Genomic DNA, 25,666 nt, shown 5'->3' on the forward strand with positions numbered 1-25,666 from the left:
TACCCACATTTATCTTTAGCTTTCTTCTATCACATACTCTCCCAAACTCTGCCACCAGCTTCCTCAATCCCTCCTCCTACCCTGCCACAAGCGCAGTGTCGTCCGCAAACAACAGCTGGCTCACCTCCCACTTTTCTCCATTTTCTTTAACCATCTCCAATCCCTGACCCACTACCCTAGCATTCACCTCTCGCACCACCCCATCCATGTATAAGTTGAACAGCCAGGGCGACATAACGCATCCTTGACGAAGTCCCACCTTTACTTCAAACCACTCACACTCTCCATTTCTAATCCTGACACAAGCTCTACTACTCTCATAAAAACTCTTGACAGCTCCCAAAAGCTTTCCTCCTACCCCATAAATCTGCATAACCTCCCACAGTACCTTTCTGTCTACCCTATCATAAGCCTTTTCCAGATCCATAAAAGCCCCCAAAACATCCTTCCCCTTTCCTATAGCTTTCTCACATATCTGTCTTACCACAAAGATCTGATCTACACAACCTCTACCTGTCCTAAATCCACACTGTTCCTCACCAATTACTCCTTCTGTTCCTCTCCTAATCCTCTCAATCAAGATCCTCCCATAAGCCTTCCCTACTACACTTAACAGGCTAATCCCTCTGAAACTACTACATTCACACTTGTCCCCTTTTCCCTTGTAAAGAGGAACTATACAGGCACTTCTCCAGTCCTCCGGTACTCTACCCTCTCTCCAGCAAACATTAAATAACCTCACCAACCAGTCCACCATCACTGAACCTCCCTTTTTCAGACATTCTGCATGGCATCCATCCAGACCAGGTGCCTTACCTGCTTTCATCATCTTTACAACTGCCTTCACCTCATCCTTCCTTATTTCTCCTCCATTCTCCTCACTCATCACTCTCATTTTCTTCGCATTTCCCACTGCAGCTATCTTTCCTTCCCTATCCTCCTTCACATTTAGCAACTCCCTAAAATATTCTGCCCATCTTCCCCTTACTGCCTTCTCTTCCATTATCATCTCTCCATCTGCACCTTTTACCTTTTCTTCTCTATTTGATTCGCCTCCTCTTCCTCTCTTAATTTCTTTCCAAAACATCTTTTTATTACTTTCAAAATTTTCTGTCATACTCTTACCCCATTTCACATCTGCTCTCCTCTTTGTCTCCTTTACATTTTGCTTTACTTCTCTCTTCTTTTCTTTGTACGTCTCATATGACTCCCCCGTCCTCTTTTGTAACCAATCTGTGAAAGCTCGCTTCTTCTCTTCTACAACCTTCTTTGTTTCCTCATCCCACCATTCACTACCCTTTCTTCTATTTCCCCCTGTCCTTCTTGTTCCACACACCATCCTTGCACACTTTAAGACTCCCTCCTTGAACCATCCCCATTCCTCCTCCACACCCATCTCTGCTCCATCCTTTACTCCCTCCCACTCCTCCTTCAGCTTCTTTTCGTACTCCTTCTCCTTTTCCTTTTCATTCAAGGAGTTCACACTAAGAACCTCCCTACCTTTTGTCCCTTTCCTCTTTCTCCATCTATCCTCCACTCTCAGCTTACCTTCCACCAAAAAATGATCTGATATTCCCCCACCCTCTCCCCTTAGCACATGTACATCCTTAACTCTTCCTATCATAATCCTATTTACCACTACATAATCCATTAGCGCTCGATCTACCACCCTTCCCTCCACCACCCTCTCCCATGTGTACATATATACATTATATATATATATATATATATATATATATATACGTATATATATGTATATATACGTATATATATGTATATATACATTATATATATATGTATATATACATTATATATATATATATATATATATGTATAAGAAGTCTGGGATCCATGTTGAAGAGGGTAAGTGTAAACACTAGACATCTTGGTCCTAGTCCTAGGACCATCTTCAGTGGTGTGATGAGGTACAGTGATCAAAGAGCTTAATATATTGGCCATAGTTGGAACTGGGAGAGGTAGTCTGCGCTGCCAAAGCTACCCAAGCTCCGCCTCCCCCCCCTCCTGTTGCTATGGGAACCAGACATCCTTACACATACAATTGTAGCAACTGGAGGGGGAGGGGGAGCCTGGGTAGCTTTGGCAGCATGGACTACCTCTCCCAGTTCCAACTAGCCAGTATATTAAGCTTTTTGATCACTGAACCTCATTATATGACCTTAATCCCACTGTATTACAGGGTTTGCTGCTCGAGTTATCCTTCTCCATTTGTTCCTATCCATTGCATCCTCCTCCTGCACTACTAGTTTCCTCATGTCACACCTTGTTATGTCTCATCTCATTCTTTGTCTCCCAGCGCTGCTTCTCTCCTTTTAAAGTGTCAAAGATATCTCAGTCTTGCTTCACTTGCCTTCTCTTTTATATTACATATTCCACACATTTTTCTTATATCTTCACTTTGTCTCCTCTCCAACAGAGATATGTCAGCTATCCATCTCACCATCCTCACACACATTTATATATTTATTTTTACATAGAATATTTTTATTCATTTTAGAGGTGGTTTCTATACAGAGTATCTCAATTGCACAAGAACCTAACTCTCTCAGTTCATAAATTGCACAAGAACCTAACTCTCTCAGTTCATAAATTGCACAAGAACCTAACTCTCTCAGTTCATAGTCCATTCCTCTGCTAGAAAATGAAGCCCAGAAATGTCCAGAACAAACATGCAAGTTGTCTAAAAAGGGGAGGTACAGTGATGATGGACTGGCTGGTGAGGTTTAATGTTTGTTGAAAAGAGGGTAGAGTGCTGGAGGACTGAAGGTGTACTTGTATAGTTCCACTTTACAAAGGAAAAGGGGACAAGTGTGATTGTAGTAGTTTCAGAGGGATCAGTAGTATTGGGAGGGGTTGTATGGATCACATTTTGTGGTAAGGCAGATATGTGAGAAAGCTGTAGGAAAAGGTAAAGATATTTTTTTGGGCCTTTATGGATTTGGAAAAGGCTTATGACAGGGTAGACAGGAAGGCACTGTGGGAGGTATTGCAGATATATGGGATAGGAGGAAAGCTGTTAAGAGCAGTCAAAAGTTTTTATGAGAGTAGTAGAGTCTTGTGTTAAAATTAGAAATGGAGAGAGTGAATGGTTTGAGGTAAAGGTCTTCAGGGATGTAGTATGTTGTCTTGGCTGTTTAATTTATACATGGATGGGGTGTTGTGGAAGGTAAATGCAACAGAAATTGGCTGGGGATTGGAGATGATTTAAGAAAATGGAAAAAAGTGGGAGATAAGCCAGTTGTTGTTTTCCGACAATACAGACGCTCCTCAACTTACGTTTTAGTTGCGTTCCGAACGGCCGAACGTAAGTTGAAAATGAACGTAAGTTGTTACTGTACTATACATCCGTAAATTCTATTACCGTATCTTATAAAACACCCCTAAATCATTAATTATACACATAACATTGTAAAATACAGTAAACTTCCACTTATCCGAACTCCAAGGGGGATTAGAAATGTCCGATTAACAGAAATGTTCGGTTAATCCTACTTTGTATGTTTCATTCCCGTAGAGTTTTATGCGGTAATGTCGTATGCAATATTCGTACCTGTAAACTTAACATACACATGGAAATGCTTATAATAGTTCATAAACATATTCTATAGAGTATAAACAGCCGATTAGGTGTAAACATGGAGTGTGCTGCCACCGTGTGAGCACTTAGTGAAGCTTGCGGGTGGCGGAAGAGGCGGCGGGGTGTTTGAATGTTCAGTTGAGATCCAAATACATTCGGTTGAAGCGATGGCTACCGTATTGAGAAAATATTCGGTTAATGCTATTATTCGGTTAAAACGCGTTCGGATAAGCGCGAGTTTACTGTAACATTAATTTCAAATAAATTAAATTCAAGCAACATAAATTGAGATGGTGGAGGAGGAGGAGGCAAGGCACGTTCAGTCTGTCGTTTGTATCATGTAAACAATGGACGCAGCGTCATGCGTAGGTATCGTTTGAACTACGGAGAGCGCGCTAAACTAAAAAATTCACTCAAAAAAAATACCATTTTTTTTTTTACAGTCAGTTCAAACGTAAAATCGAAAAAACGTAAAACGAATGAATGTAAGTAGAGGAGTGTCTGTACTGCACTTGTAGCAGGATCAGAGGAGGGATTGAGGAAGTTAGTGACAGAGTTTGGGAAGGTGTGTGAAAGAAGGAAATTGAAGATAAATGTGGGTAAAAGTAAGGTGATGAGAATGTGGCAGCAAATTGGAGAGAGACTGAAGGAAGTGGATAGTTTTAGATACATGGGTGCGAATATGGCGGGAAAGGGAGGAGTGGAGGTGAAGGTAGAATGTAGATTGAGAGAAGCAAGTAAATGCCATGGGGGATTAAAAAGTGTAATGAGAAATAGGCATTTGGAAATGGATGCTAAGAGGAGATTGTATGAAGAGGTGATTGTGCCAACAGCACTGTATGGGGCAGAAACATGGAACATGAGAGGAAAAGAGGAGGAGTTTCAATGTGTTTGAGGTGAGGTGACTGAGAAGTATAATAGGGGTTACTAGGTTGGATAGAGTGAGAAATGAGGAGGTGAGGAGGAGAACAGGGGTAAAGAGGGAGTTTGGAGATAGGGTTGATGAAAGAGTATTGGGATGGTTTGGACACATGGAAAGAATGAATAAAGAAAGCTTGGTAAAAGAGGTGTGGAACACAGAAGTGGAAGGAATGAACATGATTGGGCAACCAAGGATTAGATGGATGGATGGGGTAAAAGGGGTATTGGGAAAGATGGGAATGTCTGTTGAGGAAGGATGGGAGAGGACAGAAGAAAGGGGTGAATGGAGAATGGTTGTGTATGGATAATGCTCTAATGCATGGAAGGGAGTGGATGGGGAATTGGGGAATGAAGGAGTATGTGTTGATGATATTTTGATGCAGCCCAAAAGGATTTTTCCCCAGCTTGTATTTTTCTGAATGGGGGTGTGGAGAGGGGGGTTACCGATGAAATGAAACGGCCTTGCTGTGGATGTACTGTGTCTTGCTGCACTGCTTCTGACCCAGAGCAGTGGGCGATGTGTAGGAATGACCTGTCATCCAGGAGGAGCCAAGATAAGAGGGAGGGAGGGGGTGAATGGGAGTGGTATACACTGTATGTCGGGATGGAAAGGGTGGGAGTGTATTTTATGCCTTTGTTTTTTGGCTACCTCCCTTGTAAGGGGGAAAAAGCCATTGGTATGTGTATGTATGTGTCTACTTGCTGGAGGGGTTAAATATATATGGAAATGACATCAGTTTATGAGTTAGCCCAAGACCTCCATATGAAATATTTTTGCCTAGATTAAGCCATACTCAATACAATTTTGTTGTATTACAAATGTAATGACCATGACCCTTCAGTAGTATTGGTTAAACCCAGTCCAGTGTCATTGGAGTACACTTGTGTTGGCATCCCTCACAGGTCTATAGCAACTGTAGCTGTGTCTCTCCACAACCCAACACTTCCTCACCACTCTATGCAACAACTGCTACTGGTGCCATCACTCCTTCCAGAAGTAGCATTAACAGCTTCAGCTTGAAAAGTGGGAGTTCAAGTCAAATGGAAGAAGATCATGTGATGCAGTCCCCATCTGCTTCAGCAATCTCATCAGTTGGAGGGACAGTCACATGTCAGAAATGTCCAACACCATGCAGCCTTATGCCAGTATTCCTTCTCATATTCTTTATCGTCATGCTCATCACCTTCACAATCAGTCTGCCAGCTCTCTCAAGCACTTTACGGTAAGAACCTCCCTCATCACTCAAGTGAAGATATATTAACACATTAGGTAGGCATGGGACATTTCATTTCTTGCCTTTATTATGCAGACATGCTGCTCCACATTTATATTAGTTCATTAGAATCTGTTTCATGAAAGGTATTATGACAGTATCTGTGATAGTGCCTTACATTTCTTGAACACATTAAAAGCATAGGGGAAAATGCAATGAATAGAGAAGTTAAGCCTAAAGGTAAACCAAGCCCAAGTACAACTTAGCATTTTTTCTTTTGTAGTGTTTTCTGTTTTCATGAGAACCATGTTTGAAACAAATATCTTATTTGAAAAGTACTATTTGAGAGACTTTTTGATGAAAATATTGTCTGCTAATTTGCATTCTAAAACACAGCTTACAGCACCATCTCTTGGTATTAGTTCTGAAGACATCATGATGTATACCAGTCCAAATATCCTGTAACAAAACAGACAATACCTTCAGTATTATTATGATTTTTTCTTTGTCTTTGAGACTAATCTTGACTCTTTAAATATCTCTTACAACAGGAAAGACGTGTGGATAGACAGCATAGTTATGGGCTATCAATATGAACCAGAATATATCTATAGAAAAGTTTTCATATTGGTGCATCATTGTATTTTACCTAGTTGTATTATACAGGAAGAGAGCTATGCTTGTAGTGACCCATCTTTGTATCTTTCAGCATCTAGTTCTAAAATTCTTGTATATTTTTTGCACACAGTGTTGGCTCATCCAATTTGTTCTAGATATCTACCACTCTGTGTGGGAAACTATTCTTTTTCAGATCTCTTCTATAACTATCCTTTTTGATTTTCTTTTCATGTCTTCTTGTTTTTCTTTTATCCCACTTTAATAAATCTTCTGTGTCAAGGATTTCCATCCCTTTCATAATTCTGTAAATGGCCAGTAGATCTCCTCTTTCTCTTTGTTCCAGGGTTGGTAGTTCCAATTTAGACAATCTTTTTGTTCATATGTTAATTTAGAGAGTGTTGGTGTCATCTTTGTCGTTGCTCTTTGGATTCTTTCTAATTTCTTTATGTTCTTTTTTGTACTGGGTGTCCATTGTGTCGCAGTGTACTCCAGTCTTGGTCTTATCAGTGTGACTAATATTTTCTTTACCATTTCCTCATCCAAGTAGTCAAAGGCCACTTTCATTGATTGTAGGTTTCTCTGACTATTTTGTTGATGTACATGTCTGGTGACATGTCTTTGCTGATAATTACTCCTAGGTCCCTTTCTGAGTTAACTTTTTTTACTTTTTTTTATACCAATTTTATATTGCCCTAATATATTTTTACTTTTTCCAAACTCCATTATAATACATTTCTTGATGTTGAAGTTCACATCCCACTTTTGACTCCATTCCCAGACTTTATCCAGGTGTCTCTGTAGTGATTCACAGTCTTCCTCTGTACTTAATTTCTTTAGTAGTTTTGCATCATCTGCAAAGAAGTTCATATAACATTCCACACCTTCATCCATGTCATTTATATATATATATATATATATATATATATATATATATATATATATATATATTATATATATAATATATATATATATACATACATATATATATAATATATATATATGTATATATATACAGATATATATACACATATATATATATACACATCTATATACATATACATATATATATACATATATATATATATATATACAGTCAACTCTCAATTAGTGGTGTTAATCAAAATTGCATTAGTTAAACATATTTTTCCCATAGGAAATAATGGTAATAGGGGGGGGGAGGGTTAGGTTCCTGGACACTGGGAAAGTCTTGTCTATTTTGGGATTTTGTTACTCTGAACTTGAACAAACACATTATTAATACATTTGTAGGTTACAGAAACAACAAAAACACACATTCTTTGTATTTATTTGTAGTACACAGTTATTTATTCTATATACACACTCATCACCAGCCACTCTCTGCCTCACTCGTCTCTTCCTCCGACTCCCAGGCACTCATCGTTAAAAGTTAGTTTACCATTAATTGTGGGTTGGTGACACTGTTTTCTTTTTTGTTTTGGTGTAGAACAGAAAACGAGAGCTTACAATCTCTAAATTATTCATTTCTCTGTAACAATTTTTCAAGCTTTTATGACTTATAATCACTGTCCATACATTTGAAAATTAGTTTACCATTAATTGTGGGTTGGTGTCACCGTTTTCTTTTTTGTTTTGGTGTAGAGCAGAAAACGAGAGTTTACAATATCTTACTAAATTATTCATTTCGCTGTAACAATTTTTCAAGCTTTTATGACTTATTATCACGGTCCTTACCTTTAACACAGACACTTCCACTCACAGATTGGCGCACTCAGTCGAAGCAGGACGTGCAGGACGAACACTCTGAGCCGCTAGCTAGTGATTCACGAGTGAACAATTGGAAAGCGGACCTAGTTGTTTACATAGATATGGTGTAGTGAAAGCAAAAACTCGTTGAGACCAAAATGTAAACGTCTTTGTATCTCCATTTTATTTATTTATTTTTATTATTATTTTTTTTAATACTATTTTTCATAAAAATTGAAAAAAGCAAAGAAACACTAAGAGACAAACAACGAAGAGATGCCTAGAAGAAAGCAGAATAAAGACTCCACTCAGTGTTATTAAGAAAATGACCTGTCTAGCCCAGACACCAAGGGAATACCAAAGGTTTGAAAGAGGCTTCTTTTTGGGGTTTGAAGGGGAAGGAAATATTATGCATAGAGGATTAGAAATGGATAGAGAACCAAGATGTAGAAATATAATGCGAAATAGAGATATGAATAACATTTTGGATGAATTAATAGAGCTCAAAAGTGAGTACAAAATAATGTGCAAAGAAGTATCCATGCTAAGGAAAGCCAATGAGGAGAATAATAGGGAGATAGATGACTTATGAAATGAATTAAATAAATTAAAGGGATAAAATGAAAGGTTAAAATGTGAGGACATAAATAGAAATGAGGCATTAAAAAAGATAAAAAATCAAATGCAAGAAGTGACTGAAAAGGTGGAAGAAAAAATAAAAGAAAATGACTTACAGGAAATAAAGAAGCAGTGGAAAATTGAACAGGAATGTCAAAAAGTATCCCTTAAAGAAATAATGGAGCAACAGGTCAAAGAAAATACCAAGGAAACAGTGAACCAAGTAATTAAAGAGAAAGGTAACTTAGAGACACAGTGGATAAAAAAAGATGCATTGTAATCTATGGCATTAAAGAGAAGCATGATGTACCTAGATATCAGAGGGAAAAGGAAGAGAAAGAGATCGCTAAGGAAATTCTGAAAGAATTACAAGCAGAAGAATTAGGCTTGGATAGGGAAATCGAGGAAACCCATAGGATGGGCAGATACTCTAAAGAAAAACAAAACAGGCCACTGAAAGTAAAGCTTAGATCTCAAGCAATTGTAGAGGAAATACTATCCAGAACAACGAAATTAGCAAATAGTGAACATTACAAAAACATATGGATAAAAAAAAGAAATGAATGAGGAAGAAAAAGAGAAAGAAAAAACTTAGAAACGAAGTGAACAAAAAAAAAATGAAAAAAGAACTGAAACTGAAAATAAAAAAATTGGAGAGTGGTGGACCTGAGGCTGAGAAAATGGTATATAAGGAAAATGGAAGCAAAGAAGACAGAAAAAGGCGAGAAAGGAAATTAAAAATAGCTTATACTAATATAGATGGAATAACCTCAGGAATGAATGAATTAAACGATTACCTGGCCTTAGAAAAACCAGACATAATGGGAATAGTGGAAACTAAATTAAAATATACTCGACCACCCAACACTGTGGGACTAGGTTTATACAAATGCTGGACAAAGAATAGAAAGGATAAACAGGGTGGCGAAGTTTTAATTTTGACTAATAAAGATTTAAATGTAACAAAAATAACCGAAGGAAAAATAATGTAGAATCAATTATGATACAAGTTGAAAGCAAACATATGAAGAGTAGAAAATTTGTAGTGGTGTATGTGCCCCCCAAAACACAATCCTGGACAGAAAATGATAATTTCAAATTATTAGAAGATACAAAATATGAATTGGCTAATATACTGAAAGACAGAGGAAATACAGTAATTATGGGTGACTTAAATTCTAAAGAAATATGTTTGGAAGAAATGACAGTGAAGGGTGGAGAGGAAGTCTGGGGCAACGTCCTGCTCGACATGACCATCAAATACACAATGACCCAGTGGATTAGGGAAAATACTTGATATAGAGGTAGTGAAGAACCTTCAAAGCTGGACTTAATACGTACGACAGAGCCTGAGATTGTCAATAAAATTGATTACAAAACTCCAATAGAATTAGAGACAAATTCTCAAACTGGGAAGAAGTGATAAGTGGTGTCCCGCAGGGATCAGTACTGGCCCCAATCATGTTTGGCATATATATAAATGACATGGATGAAGGAGTAGAGTGTTATATGAATTTCTTTGCAGATGGCACAAAAATACTAAAGAAAGTAAAGACGGAGGAAGATTGCAACTCATTACAACAAGACTTGGAGATCTGGAAATGGACTCGAAAGTGGGAAGTAAAATTCAACATCAAGAAATGTAGTATAATGGAATTTGGAACAAGTAAAAGGATAATATTGAAAGATTACAAAATTGGTGAAGAAGAGGTAAAAAAAGTAAACTCGGAAAAAGATCTTGGAGTGATGATCAGCAAGGTCATGACACCAGATAAGCATATTAATAAAGTAGTCGGAGAAACCTACAATTTATTGAGGTCAATAAAAGTGGCATTTGCTTATTTGGGTGAGGAATTTAAAAAAATTCTAACTACACTAATAAGAACTAAACTTGAGTACGCAGCAACACTATGGACACCCAGTACCAAAAAGAATATAAAAAAATTAGAAAGAATACAAAGAGCAGCAACAAAACTAGCACCATCTCTTTCCGAAATGACATATGAACAAAGACTGTCCAAATTAGAATTACCAACTCTGGAACAAAGAAAGGGAAAAGGAGACTAACTATCTATAGAATAATGAAAGGAATGGAAATCTTAGATAAGAATGACTTATTGAAATGGGACAATGGAAAAACGAGAGGACACAAAAAGAAACTAAAAAAGATAATTACAGAAAAGATCTGAAAAAAAAACGGCTTCCCACACAGAGTGATGGATACTTGGAACAAATTAGACAAAGAAACAGTGTGTGCAAGCACTATTCAAGATTTTAAGAAAAAAATTGGTGCTGAGAGATACAAAGATGGGTCACCACGAGCATAGCTCCCTTCCTGTATAATACAACTAGGTAAATACAGTGCAGGCTAACTTCAGACTGAGATCAATACAGAGTGCGGGAGACTGACCGTGCGGAGGCTCTCTGTCTCAGTGCTCTTACTGGCAAATTCAAATTGTGTTATCTAAAAAAATTTCCTTAAAAATTAACTTGTGTTAAATCGAAAATGCATTAGTTAAACTTGTGTTAATTGAGAGTTTACTATATATATATATATATATATATATATTTATATGGCAAACATTATCAGAGCCAATACAGAACCTTGTGGGACTCCACTTATCATTTCTTCTCAGGTCAAGTATTTGTCTCCAAGTACCACCCTCATTTTTCTCTCGTTCAAAAATCTTCCATCCATTTCAATAACTTTCCTTGTACTCCACCTATTATTTTGATTTTTCTTAGTAGCTTTTTGTGTGGTACTTTATCAAATGCTTTTTGCACATACATATACTAAAGGCTTTTTCCCCCTTACACGGAAGGTAGCCAAAAAACAAAGGCATAGAAACCACTCCCACCCATTCCATCCTCTACCTACTCCACTCCCCTCTACCCTCTTCCCTCTTCCCTCCCTCTTATCTTTGCACCTCCTGAATGATGGGTCAACCCTGCATCTTCGCCACTGCCCTGTGTCAGAAGCAGTGTCGCAAGACACAACACATCCATGGCAAGGCTGCTTCATTAAATCGGCGAACCTGCTCTCCATCCCCTTATCCAGAAAAGGAGCAGACAAGGAGAAATCCCTTCAAGCTGCATCAATTTATTTCTCATAGATATTCCATCACCCACATCCCCCACCCACTCCCCCTTATGCATCACAGCATTATCCATACACAACCATTCTCCATTCACCCCTTTCTTCTGTCCTCTCCCATCCTTCATCAACAGATGTTCCCCTCTTTCCCAATGCCCCTTTTATCCCATCCATCCATCTCATCCTAGGACCCCCCTCATGTTCACTCCTTTCACCTCTGCCTTCCACACCTCTTTTACTAATCATTCTTCATTCATTTTTTCCATGTGTCCAAACCAACCCAGTACTCTTTCATCAACCCTATCTCCAAACTCCCTTTCCACCCCTGTTCTCCTGCTCACCTATTCATTTCTCACTCTCTCTGGCCTAGTAACCCCTATCATACTTCTCAGACATTTCATCTGAAACACATTCATACTCCTCTCCTCCACTCTTATGTTCCATGTTTCTGCCCCATACAGTGCTGTTGGCACGATTACTCCTTCATACAATCTCCTTTTAGCATCCATTCCTAAATGTCTAATTCTCATTACACTTTTTAATCCACCAAGGTATTTACTTCTCAATCTACATTCTACCTTCACCCCCATTCCTCCCTTTCCTGCCACATTTGCACCCAAGTATCTAAGACTATCCACTTCCTCCAGTCTCTCTCCCTTAATACTCACTTCCAGTCTGCTGCCACTTTCACCCCTTGTACATCTCATCACCTTACTTTTACCCACATTTATCTACTTCTGTCACATATCTTCCAAAACTTTGTCTCTAACTTCCTCAATCCCTCCCCTGATCCTGCTACAAGTGCAGTGTCATCAGCAAACAACAACTGGCTTATCTCCCACTTTTCTCCATTTTCTTTAACCATCTTCAATACCTGACCCACTACCCTTGCAGTCACCTCTTGCACCACCCCAGCCATGTATAAATTGAACAACCAGTGTGACAAAACACATCCCTGACGAAGTCCCACCATTACCTCAAACCACTCGCTCTCTCCATTTCTAATCCTAACACAGGATCTACTACTCTCATAAAAACACTTGACTGCTCTTAACAACTTTCCTCCTATTCCATATATCTGCAATACCTCCCACAGTGCCTTCCTATCTACCCTGTCATAAGCCTTTTCCAAATCCATAGAAGCCCAAAATACATCCTTACCTTTTCCTACAGCTTTCTCACATATCTGTCTTACCACAAAGATCTGATCTACACAACCCCTACCTGTCCGAAACCCACACTGTACCTCACCAATTACTCCCTCTGTTCCTTTCCTAATCTGCTCAATCAAGACTCTCCTATAAGCTTTCCCAACTACACTTAACAAGCTGATCTCTCTGAAACTACTACACTCACACTTGTCCCCTTTTCATTTGTAAAGTGGAACTATACAGGCACTGCTCCAGTCCTCTGGCACTCGACTCTCTCATAAATAAACATTAAATAACCTCATCAGCCTGTCCACCATCACTGGACTTCATTTTTTAGACATTCTGCATGGTAACCATCCAATCCAGGTGCCTTACCTGCTCTCATCATCTTAACAACTGCCTTCACTTCATCTTTCCTTATTTCTCCTCTATTATCCTCACTCATCACAGACATTTTCTTAGCTCTTTGCACTGCAACTACTTTTCCCTCACTATCCTCATTCACATTTAGCAACTCCCTAAAATACTCTGCCCACCTTTGTCTCACTGCCTTCTCTTCCTTTATCATCTCTTCATCTGCACCTTTTACCTTTTTTCTCTACTTGATTCACCTCCTCTTCCTCTCTTAATTTCTTTCCAAAACATCTTTTTATTACTTTCAAAATTTTCTGTCATATTCTTACCCTATTTCACATCTGCGCTCCTCTTTGCCTCCTTTATCTTATGTTTTACTTCATTTCTCTTTACTTTGTACCTCTCATATGACTCCCTCGTCCTAATTTGTAACCAATCTATGAAACTGTACTTCTCTTATACACCCTTCTTTGCTTCCTCATCCCACCATTCACTACCCTTCCTTTTATTTCCTCCTGTACTCCTTGTTCCACACACCATCTTTGCACACCTAATTACCCCCTCCTTGATCCATTCCCATTCCTCCTCCACTCCTAGTTCTACAACTATCCTTCACCCCCTCCCACTCCTCTCTCAGCTTATTATTATACTCCTTTTCTTTCTCAACTTAATTTCCACCAAAAGATGATCTGATATTCCCCCACTTTCCTTAGAACATGTACATCCTTAACTCTTCCTACTACCGTATATACTCGACAATAGGTTGAAATCTTAAGGATTTTTTTTTAGGCCAAAACCTAGGGGTCAACCTATACCCAAGTAATAATCTTGTTAGGTTGAAATCCAGACATGACAAGAAAGGCTAGGAAGAACTCTTACCTTGTCTTTAGGTTCAGAAATCAAAATATTTACCTACTAGTTACTACCAGTAAATAATGGGGACAAAATACACAGTATGTACCAAAACATGTGAAATTCCTTCTTGATACGGTAACCCCATACTGTGGTTTTACCTGTTTGTTAAAATTCTTAGTACAGGCAAGCTTATTATATCATGTATACTATTATAGTACCCATAGTTGTTTAAAAAATAATAAAATGCTATGATATTCTCAAATACAGGTAGTTCTCGATATATGCGAATTCGCGTATATGCGATTCAAGAATTTGCACCACTTTTCGATATGTGCGGGGATATATTCGAAGATATGCGATTTGACAAAAAAAAAAAAAAAAAAATAGTCGCTGCCGATTATTTTTTTCAAAATACCTATTATATATTTGAAGTTGGTGCGCATAAAGCCGTGTGGTAACACTGGCTGCATCAGCTAGGCATCAGCTGGCATCACTGCGGCGTTATCGCAACAACACCGGCAGCTGTACAGACGGCATCGTCTTAGGCATCCTTCCTGTTTCATAGGCCAAACCATTGTCTTTCTGCAGGTAATTAAGCTTTTTTGATACACAAATTAATTATTTTTTTCACAAACAAATTAATTTTTGATACTTATTACTGCCCCTATTAATTTCGTCAATTTTCACTCTCTGCAAGAATTATCGTTTATTCTCCGCACTGGATAAACTCTAAGCAGTAAGCCTGCCTGTGTATCTCCAGAGCACATCAACAGACAGTTTAAGCGTAGCAAGCAGTCTGAAATGTGAATTGTAAACAGACTGATTTTTCAAACAGCTGAAGAAAATACGCGTGGCGAAATAAGTGATGTTTACGGTAGCGTCTTTTCCCGAGGTTAATACTTACATGTCAGAGAGTGTTAATGTTGCAGAATATCATGCTAGCTTTGCTCACTCACTCTGTTCTATAACCCTCCTATTATGTTTTCAGGATCAGCGCAATCCGAGTTGAGAACGTATCCCCCTTTTTCCCATAGGTTCAATAGTTCGATATATGCGAATTCGTTATATGCGGGGTCCGCGGAACGGAACCCCCGCATATAACGAGAACTACCTGTATAGGTATTTTTTTAGTTTCGACCATGGGCACAATATAGCAATAGAAAATTAATTATTAATTTTGTAAATTAAAATGTATCAACATAATATGCAATTTTGTGGGCGGAAGTGAAAATAAAAAATACCTTGCTACAAGCAAATATGCTAATGAACGAAGTCGGTAGCATAGGATCGGGACGCCATCTTGTCGTTTGTCAATTGACGGCCTCTGTACTTCCGACAGTACCTCGCCAGGTACATTTTCTTGAAGGAATGTTATGTAGCGGAGATACATGCATTCCTTCAAGCTGCAAGAACTTTGTATACCCCACAAGCTGAGAGAATGGTTGAAAAGCCTGCCAACGTCTCTCACGACAATGACAACGAGGACGAGCCAGATGACATTTAATTTGCAGGTAATGATTTATTAAACATAGGTTAGGTTAGTTTAGGTTAGACGAATTTATCATCCTTTCATATCTTCGACGTTGGCATCTATCATAACAAACATGGTGTACCATTCGTCCGACACGACTTCGTTACTTACGAAATCTGTTTTAGCACCCTTTTTGTTTTTTATTTCCGCTTACAAAATTGTATATTAAGTTGATACATTGTAATTTACAAAATTGATAATTAATTTTTTATTGCTATATTGCGCCCATGGTTGAAACTAAAAATTTACCCAAATTTAGCTTTCTATATGGTATATATTATTGTTACCATTACCAAAACAATGCATGGATCTCACTATCATGAAAACAAAGTGTTCAGTATTGCCAACTTGTTACTGTTACAGTGACACATAGTATAATCCTAAATATTTTAACTAAAATCCACCAAAATAGTTTTCCTTGCTGTCGTCATCTTCACCACCAAACAGCTCCTCCCACTCCTGTGTAGAGTATCGTCATACGGATCAACTTCATCAGCCACTTGGGGATCGGTGCCACCTGCGTAGAGCCGGTGGCCAGGGGTAGTTGCTGCCGTTTGGCCCCCAACTCTTCGGGTTGGGGGTGGCACTTCACCCCATACCATACAACACATAATGGAAGACTGCATTATACACAATCATGCACGCAAACAACACAACATACGCTCTATAAAGGATTTGTGGGAAAACCCAGTTTCGGCTATGGCATTCCTTGGGGAGACGGGACTGCTCGGAAAGACAGTCTAGGGAACGACAACAACAACAACAACAACTTCATCAGCCATAGGAACATCAACATCATCTTCCTCCTCCACATTATCATTAGCCGGATCATCCGCACAGTTGAGATTACAAGACTACTATGAGACACTGTTGGTTAAAATTGTTTCTAACAAAACATGCCTAGCCAGTTTATTCCGTATACCGTACATTACTTGGTAATCTGTTCAAGTTTTTCACTCTGCTGAAATGGCAACTTCAGTGAAACTTATTAAATATTAAAATCAGTGAACATAAAAAAAAACACCAAAATACATCAGAATTAATGAAGTGAAAAAACCATAATAATCAATTGCTATACCAGGCAAGCCATGCCACTTCAAAGCATTAAGACAGTGGAATGCTCACAGCACCAAAACAAAAACAAGCCACTCGACCTGTACATGAGGTATATGGAAAATTCCAAATTTTTTTGGCCAAAAAGGGGGGGTCGACCTTTACACGAGATCAACCTATAGGAGTATATACGGTATACTCCTGGTTACCATTGTATAGTCCATTAATGCTCTATCTACCACCCTTCCATCCACCATCCTCTCCCATGTGTACTTATGCCTGATTTTCCTCCTGAACACTATTTGATATCAACTCTCTAGACACATCTCCACTATCAACTCTCCACTATGATTTTTTTCCTGGAACTCCATACTTCCCAATCACTCAATCTATTGGTTCATTTGCTACCCTAGTATTAAGGTCTCCCAATACAACTACATTGACATTTCTCCCTAATCCCTCTATTCACTCATTTAAATCCATCCAAAAGCCTCCCTTTCTTCTACAATCTATTCACCACCAGGCCCATATGCACTTACAAACACCTACATCTCCCTTCCCAGTTTCATCTTCAACCACATTAACCTTGAAGAAACCTCCTTCCACTCTACTGTGCACTTACCTATCTCTTCATTTACTAGTATAGCCACTCCTTCTCCCCCTCGTCCTCTCTTCACTCCTGAGAACCTCCCAACTACACTCCCAATTTCACACTCGCCCCTCCCTCTCAATTTAGTTTCACTCCATGCCAACACATCCATCTTTTTTATCACAAGCATATTGCCTATCTTTCCTTTTACTCTCATCTGTACCACGTTCATGCACATTAAAAGAACCAAACCTTAGGGCACTGGTTGGAAAACTCCAGACCCTCTTATGCCTTTATTTTTTTTAGGAATGTTCCCTTTGGGGATACAGGTAGTAGGATTCCTAATCCTATCCCAGTCCCATTTTTTGTCGCCTCATACAACTCAAGTCGGAAGACTTGGTGGCAGTATTCTTTTCCTCCACCACAGGGTAGGTGAAAAAAGGAAATGAATATTCCGAGAAATGGTACAGGACAGTAACAAGGGGTGGGAAGACAGCATAATGGAGGGACAGTCACATTATAATAAAAGTGTCATAATTTCTCTATGAATAGAGACTTCCTCTGTCACAGACAAATTGATATGTGGCTCTGGTCCGTAGGGGCTCCCCATATAGACCCTAAAGTATCAGCTGCATGCTACTTTGCCACAATAACATGCAGCCAATACCCCAGACATGGTTAGTTTGATTTTTAGTGGTCTATATATTTTTTTTCTTTAGAGTATTGCCCCATCCAATATACTTCTATTTCTTTGTCTATTACTTGTCCCTCCTCGTGTATCTGTTTCAGAATTTCTTTTGAAATTTCTTTCTCTTCTTTTTCTCTTTGGTATCTAGGTACATTATAATTTTCTTTAATACCATAAACTACTATGCACTTTTTTGTCCACTGTGTCTCTGACCCAATTCTCTTTTTCCTGAATTACTTTAATTATTGTTTCTTTAAAAGTTTCTTCCACTTGTTACTGTACTATTTCTTTGAAAGTTCTTTTTTTATTTTCTTGTTCCCCTTTCCATTGATTTTTATGTCTTGGAGATCTGCCTCTTTAATTGTTTTTCCAACTTTCTTTGTCACCGCTTGTATTTGTTCTTTCACTTCTTTTTTCAAAGCCTCATTTTTGTTTTTATCTTCATTTTTCATTCTTTCGTTTTCACTTCTGAAATGCTGTCTTTGGGTACTCAAAAAAGCAATGGTAGTATATGTGATGCATTCAGCATTTTGCAGTGTGCTCCTACACAAAATACTGTACTGCAGCACATTCACACAATACCTCCTGGATGCTACAAAAGCTTTGTAAACAATTATATCCACAACATAACACAATTTTTTTTCATTTTGGGCTGAGTGTGCCAGTGAAAAGGTTAATTATGGTGATTTGTTACTTCTAGATAAAACTAATTGTTCTTTACATGACAAGTTAGATACATTATTTTAGACATAGACATAGAAGGGTCCCGGAAGAGGCTATTGAGCCTGTGACTCCGGCTCTAAATAACTAATACTTAGGTCATCTGGGGTCTAGTGGTCACTGTGGTCTAGGTGTTTGTTATTTATTTGAGCTGTGTAATCGAATATTTGATCTTGATGTTTCCATACACTATCCAATCTCTTTTCAAAACTCACAACTGAATTTGCATTCACAACATGATCAGGAAGACTATTCCAGTTGTTCACAACACGATTGCAGAAAGTGAATTTCCTGATGTCCAATCTTGGGCGCTGCTTGTAGATCCTCTTAGTGTGTCCTCGAGTCACTGAACCGGCAAGTTCAATAAATAATTCCCTGCTCACTTCACTATCATATAAATTGTTCACAATTTTAAAGGTTTCTATCATGTCCCCTCTTGATCTACGGTATGATAGTGTAGGAAGGTCTAATTTCCTCAATCGTTCAGGAGAAGGCAAATCCTTCAGGCTAGGGACCAACTTTGTTGCTCTTCTTTGAACTGCTTCCACAGCCTCAATGTCCTTTTTCTTGTATGGACACCATACCTGATTAGCGTATTCCAAATGTGGTCGGACTAGTGCAGTGTATAATGACTTGAATATGGTCTCGTTCAATGTTACGAAAGTTCTTCTTATTAGCCCGACTAGTCTATTTGCCTTATTGATTTTCTCAGCCAAGTGTGCTGTGAACTTCAGCTCGTCATCAATTACAACTCCCAGATCCTTCTCTACTTTGATTCCTGTCAATTCTTCTTCCATAGAATATTTCCTATTGTCCACATTTGATTTCCCGATTCTCATCACACAGCACTTCTTGGGATGAAATCTCATCAGCCACTTCTCTGACCAGCTTCTCATCCTCACGAGATCTTCTTGCAATTTCTCACAGTCCTGGCTTTCATGAATCCTCCTGAATACTTTAGTGTCGTCTGCATACAAGAATAATTCGCTGTTGATTACAGAATCTGGCAAGTCATTAATATATAAAACAAACAGTAGCGGACCCAACACAGATCCCTGAGGTACATCGCTGACCATGTCCTTCCATTCTGACTCGACTCCATTGACAATCACTCTTTGTTTTCTATCATTGAGAAAGTCTGCTATCCATGACAAAATGTTTCTTCTGATGTTATAACTATTGATCTTCTCAACTAGCCTTCTGTGGGGGACAGTGTTGAAGGCCTTCATGAAATCGCAGTATGCAACATTGACAGCTCCTCCATCTAAAATCTGAGTCCATCTGTCCAAGACTGTGATCATTTGTAGTACCGTCGAATGCCCCTCCACAAATCCATACTGTTTGTTACTAATCAGCTTATTGCCCTTGAGATGTTCCAGAATGCTTTTCCTAATTATTGATTCCAATAACTTGCATATGACACATGTTAAGCTAACTGGTCTGTAATTACCTGGGTCGCTTCTGTCACCTTTTTTGTATATTGCCGAGATGTTCGCTAATTTCCAATCTATGGGTAGTCTTTTGCTCAAAAGTGATCAGTGAAAAAAATACAAGGGAGCGACGAGCGATTTCGCTCGGGAAAGTTCCAATGTCGGTCTCGCAAATCCAATAGCGGAAGCGATCCCCCACAAAAAATCACTCCCGTGGCAAGATTCAACATTTTTCATGCATTATCCATCATTTGGCAATCCCTGAATCCCATAACCATTGATGAAAGGATCAGAGCAAACACAACTTACCCGTGATCAATCATTGCATTATCAATTGATATCATAAATGCAACGCATCAATCAACTTTAATTTGTTGATGTACGTACGTATGTGTACGCGGTATAGCTGCTAGAGTTCAATGGCTTACCTAGCCTAGCTTCATATCAGCTGCATGCACGCGCATACTAGTACATGTTGACTAGACTTTACACGACTATCGTGCTACATAATGTCGTTAGTTGCGAATTGCATGGTACCTGTATGCAGGGAAGTTCATTGGTTGCATGCAGCTAGCTGCCCAATCAACGTGCTGACTACATGTACAATGCACCATTGATTAAATAACAGTAACTGGATCGAATCATAAAAAAATCAAAGTACAAGAGTTAAAGAGTGAGTAAAACTGATTAAGAGAGCTAGTGTAAACTGAGCATTGAGAATGAGAAGTTGAGAACTACATGCTAATGGATTAATCAAATAATCATATAAACAGGTTTAACATATTAGGTTGCTATAACTAGATAAATATCAAGTAATGAAAATTACATAGTGACCTTGTACTGCTACCATAGAAGACCTGCATAGTACTATGCAGAGCAGCAGAAAGTCAGAAACTACTAATTTTATTCTACAAAACTCTGCAAGTGGATCTTAACTTAACAAGGAAACTCAGTAATTTGCATCATATTGAAATCCATTAATTAATTTGACATGTTTGTATCAATGCATTACAATAATAACCTGTAAATTTGCATGTATCTTATTCTTCCCCTACCCATCCCCCTCCCCCCAAAATTAAAGGCTGATTTGTTAAAAAAAAGTTATTTATCATGCACATGAGTAATGAGTCAGCCTTCCAATAGTTTGAAGGAAATCGAACCTGCAAAAACATGGCTCTGGAAGTATCAAAAATGGCTCTGGAAAATAAAAAAGTATTTTTTTCCCTGAAAGTGATGGATTAAAGATCTTACAAAGCGGATATGCAATTACATCTTTCGTCTCTTTCAGAATTCGAGGATGAAGCCGTTCCGGCCCAGGGGATTTATTCCTTTGTAGTTTATCTATAACACTGATAATATCCTTGCTAGAGAATTCAATCTGTGATAACATTGGAATATCCTTGACCTCCACCTCTGGTATTAAACCTTCTGGTTCCTTGGTAAACACTGAGCTAAAAAAGTCTGCAAGTACTGTTGCCTTTTCATTGTCATCTTTAGTTTTAGAAGTTTTATTCAAATCTTTATACAGATTACATATACTGATTGAAGCTTTTGTTTTAGACTGGACATATTTCCAAAATATCTTTGGGTTAGACTTGATGTTTTGCGCAATAGTCTTCTCCACATTCTTAACAGAAGACCTAGTTTCAGCTCTTACCTGATTATTAATCCGTCTGTATTCCTCATATAATTTGTCATACTCGCCCTGATTAATTTCTCTACCTTCCTTCATTTTTTTCAATCGCATCCAAAATCTTTGTTTTTTCTTAATCTTTGCCCACAGCTTTCTATTCATTGGCAAATTATGATTTGTTCTCTTCCTTAATTCCCCACTGCTTTTAAATTCTCTCCTTGGAATACATTTGTCTATTGACTCTTGTAGTTTACTTTTAAATCTGCACCACATGTCCTCGATATCATCGGTATCCAAATACTCATCCCAATTAATATTCAATATTCCGTTTAGCTTGCAATAATCCGCCTTTTCAAAAAGGTACACAAGTCCCTTACAATTTTTTACCTGTGGTTCCATGTTGCATCTGAAAATTACACATCCATGATCACTCCTACCAAGTGGATTTCTTATCTCAATATCCTCCACGATCATGTTGTCATCAGTAATGATCAAGTCAAGTATGTTGCCTGCATCTGAACCTCTGAATCTAGTAATTCCCAGCGACATGTTGTATAAAGTAGCAATCTCGCATTTTCTCAATAAACCTTAGACTTAGGTCATCATCACCAGTTTTGCAGGTCATGTTCTTCCACTCTATATTTGGTAAATTAAGATCTCCCACTATTACTTTATGTTTGATGTTGTCTGCTATTTCTTGCATCAGTGACATAATTTTCCCATTGTTTTCTGCCTCACTATTCGGACTTCGATATATAGACACAGTTAACACATCCCCTACACCCGTTTTTCCTTTAATTTTTGCTGCAATATATTCAGTAGCTTCCTCCTTGAATTCCACAATGTCATACTGAACACCTCTTTCTATGTATAGCAACATTCCCCTACCAACCTCCGCCTTTGCCAAATTTTTGCCAAATATTTCATACCCCTCTATAGCATACTCTACTGTGTCTCTTTCAAACCTAAAATTCTTTGGCTTAACTTCTTGTACTGCAATTACTTGGGGAGGTACTAGCTCTCCACTTAAGATAGTCCTTAGTTCATTAATCTTATCATAGGAAAACACATCAACATTACAAAATAACACTTTAACATTTTTAACCCTATTTGTCGATTCTTCACTAGCATTAGTGTTTTTAGACGCTTCAACATATTTGCTTACATATCTATTCGGCCTTCTCCCGTGTCCCCACAGCTCACTGTTTCTGTTCTTGCAACTCCTTCCAAAGTTCTGCTTGTTGCCTCTCTTCTCTTCACCTTCAACAGGTATCTTTTCCACGGGCTTCCTCTTATCACATAGAAGTTTCCCGAAGCTGCTTCTTCTTCGTTCTTCATTTGGGCCTCCTCTTTCAGCTCTTTTTCTCTCTTCCTTTCCTCCTTGGTCATGTCATGTGACACTCCTACTTTCCTGAAAATTCCTGTATTGGCATCTTTAAGTATATACAGGTTCCTCATTATTCTATCTTTCAGACCACCTCTAAGAGAGATAAGTATGGGTCTAGATTTTCCAGATTCTGATTCTCCTTCATACCTGCCTAGCCTTCTTATCTCTTCAATATCACTATCATAATAAGTTAAGCCTATTTCACTGCACAAATTGGTAAACACAAGCCTGTCATGGCGAATCTTCTCGGACCTAATCGCTAGATCCATGCCTCCTACCATTTCCTAAGGGACTCCATAAATGACAAGGTTATCCTTCCTGTCCATTCTACCCTGGACTTCTCTTGTCACCTTTTCCAATATTGTCTTGTCATCATACCCAGTACCTGCTCTGCCATCGCATTTTTGCAAAATGTCACTGTATGAATTAGCAAAGTCTTCTTTCACTTCTGTAGATACCACCTCCCTCACTTCTCTCTGCCACTTCCCTTGTCCTTCAGTCATTTTCCTTTCCACTAGTTTACAGATCTCATTATACATCTCGCCTCTGAATTCATGGAGCTCCTTCTTCACTACAATGTCCACTTCTGACTTGATTTCAATATTCACATTTTGGTTTATCTTAACAATATCCTCTGTCACTTCACTGAATTTTTCATTGGTCCTAACTTCCAAGGCATCAATACGTTTTTCGACCTCGTCTTGTCTCTTTGATGTGGAGGTAATCTGTTTAACAAATTGACCAACTACAGCATTACATTTTGAACAATACCAGTGGATCGATTCCTCTTCGTTCCTCTTCAAAAATTCATACACAGGTTCACATATACCCTCACACATTATGTGGTGCCACATGTCACATAAATTACATTCCAGTACATGATCATCATCACTAATCTGGCCTTTGCAATTTAGGCAGACCTCTTTGTTGTCAAACTTGTCTTCCGCTTGACATCTGACGCCATCTTGTATCCCTTCAGTCCGCTGACAGCCGTTCCCTCCAACTGCCCCGTCCCCATCTTGTCCAGTTTCCATACTTGAAGCTCTTGTTTTCACTGTCCTAGCTGTTGTAGGCACTCTTGATGCACTCATATTTGTTATTAATTAGTATTCAGCATTCAATTTGGTTTCCAGAGACAAAAACAGGTAAGATATCGGACGGAACAACTGGAGCAACGATTAAACTGTATGTAAACGATATTGCCACTGAATTATCAGTGTAGATGTGAGCTGCTACAGTGCTGAACTCTCGTATTAACTTAATTGTTCTCAGTTCATCGAGATCTGTGAATAACGACGTAGAAGATAACTTACCCGTAGGAGTTTTCGTTAAAATCTCTGCGGTAGCCGATATGACGTCATGTCGTTAATCGTAGCACTAATTCCTGGTAAGCTTACATCTATATTTTAATCTATTTCCTCCCTTCTCTTCCTTCCCCTTGTCAACTTCTCAACTGGCTTTCATATAAGTCTTAATTTGTCAAGACTATGCAACAGGGTACAAGTGTATACATGCATAAATAACCGGAAAATAAATACCAATGTCGGAGCTAATTCTGGACACGTCTTCTCGTCGGTCTGGTGTGTGGGCATAGGTTATTGACACACTCTATAAAATGAAAGTGTACTACAAGTATTGCTTAGAACATACCAATTTGTTCTAACAAATCCCAAGTGCTTTTTGCTTTGTTTTGCTTTTATTCTTGTACTTCATGCCCTATCTTCTGTCAGGTTTTATTTTCCCTTTGGTTTTATTCATTCTATGGAATTTTTTTGTTATGCACTTATTTCTCCTGGTTTTATTTTTCTAAGCTGATCCGATAAATTTAATCAGAATTTCCAAAAACTGTATCTCTTACCAATTGTTTTGCATAATGATTTAAAAAAGGCCATTTAGTATTATTGTAAGAGAATCTAGCCCCATCATTTAGTTCCCTGTGTATGCTCTGTACATGAATAATATTGTTACTGGGTAGTTATCATAAGCTTTCTTCTCCTGCCCTTCTGGGTTATATATGTCATTAACATATCATTTTCAACCTCTTTTCTCCTATTTTTATATTTCCAATTGTTTTTTCCTTGGTAGTTCTTTCTTCATATTCATAATTCCTAAATTTGAAAATAAATAGCCTGTGGCACTTGGCATAATTGCTTTTCACCAAGCACAATGACAGTGTATGAAAAATGAATATAATCTATGATGTCACTGCAAAGCAGATGGTGCCATGAATAGGTTTTATGAGAATGGCTAAAGTAGACAACGTTTTGGGGATAGGATCAGTAATTTCAAACTGCATGAAGTAAAAGACAATATTTTTTGTGTAATTTATTTGGCTATTATTGACTTTGGTAAGTACTAAAAACAATCTGGTGAAATTAAAGACCTTTAATTTTCAGTGGTTACACTTTAACAAACAAAGGACAGTGGCAGTGCCAGGAATTTTTCATTGGGGGGTGGGGGCTGTGATAAGATATGGAGGGGCTTCACAAA

The 25,666-nt window shown here is 38.3% G+C and overlaps 1 protein-coding gene across 3 annotated transcripts in view; it reads left to right on the plus strand.

Moving 5' to 3' along the window:
* Positions 1-25,666, plus strand: part of LOC143036742 (solute carrier organic anion transporter family member 4A1-like) — a 332,110-nt gene that overhangs the window by 226,305 nt on the left and 80,139 nt on the right. For 2 of the 3 annotated variants that reach the window (XM_076204433.1, XM_076204450.1), the window contains one exon: positions 5,420-5,739. The exons of the other annotated variant lie outside the window; for it this stretch is intronic. In XM_076204433.1, coding sequence (XP_076060548.1) covers positions 5,420-5,739 — 320 coding nt within the window. The remainder of the gene's footprint in view (positions 1-5,419; positions 5,740-25,666) is intronic. 3 annotated transcript variants of the gene reach the window in all.

The sequence above is a fragment of the Oratosquilla oratoria genome, chromosome 2 (genome assembly GCF_046742065.1).
Source record: "Oratosquilla oratoria isolate Oo_2021 chromosome 2, ASM4674206v1, whole genome shotgun sequence".
NCBI classification, from domain to species: domain Eukaryota; kingdom Metazoa; phylum Arthropoda; class Malacostraca; order Stomatopoda; family Squillidae; genus Oratosquilla; species Oratosquilla oratoria.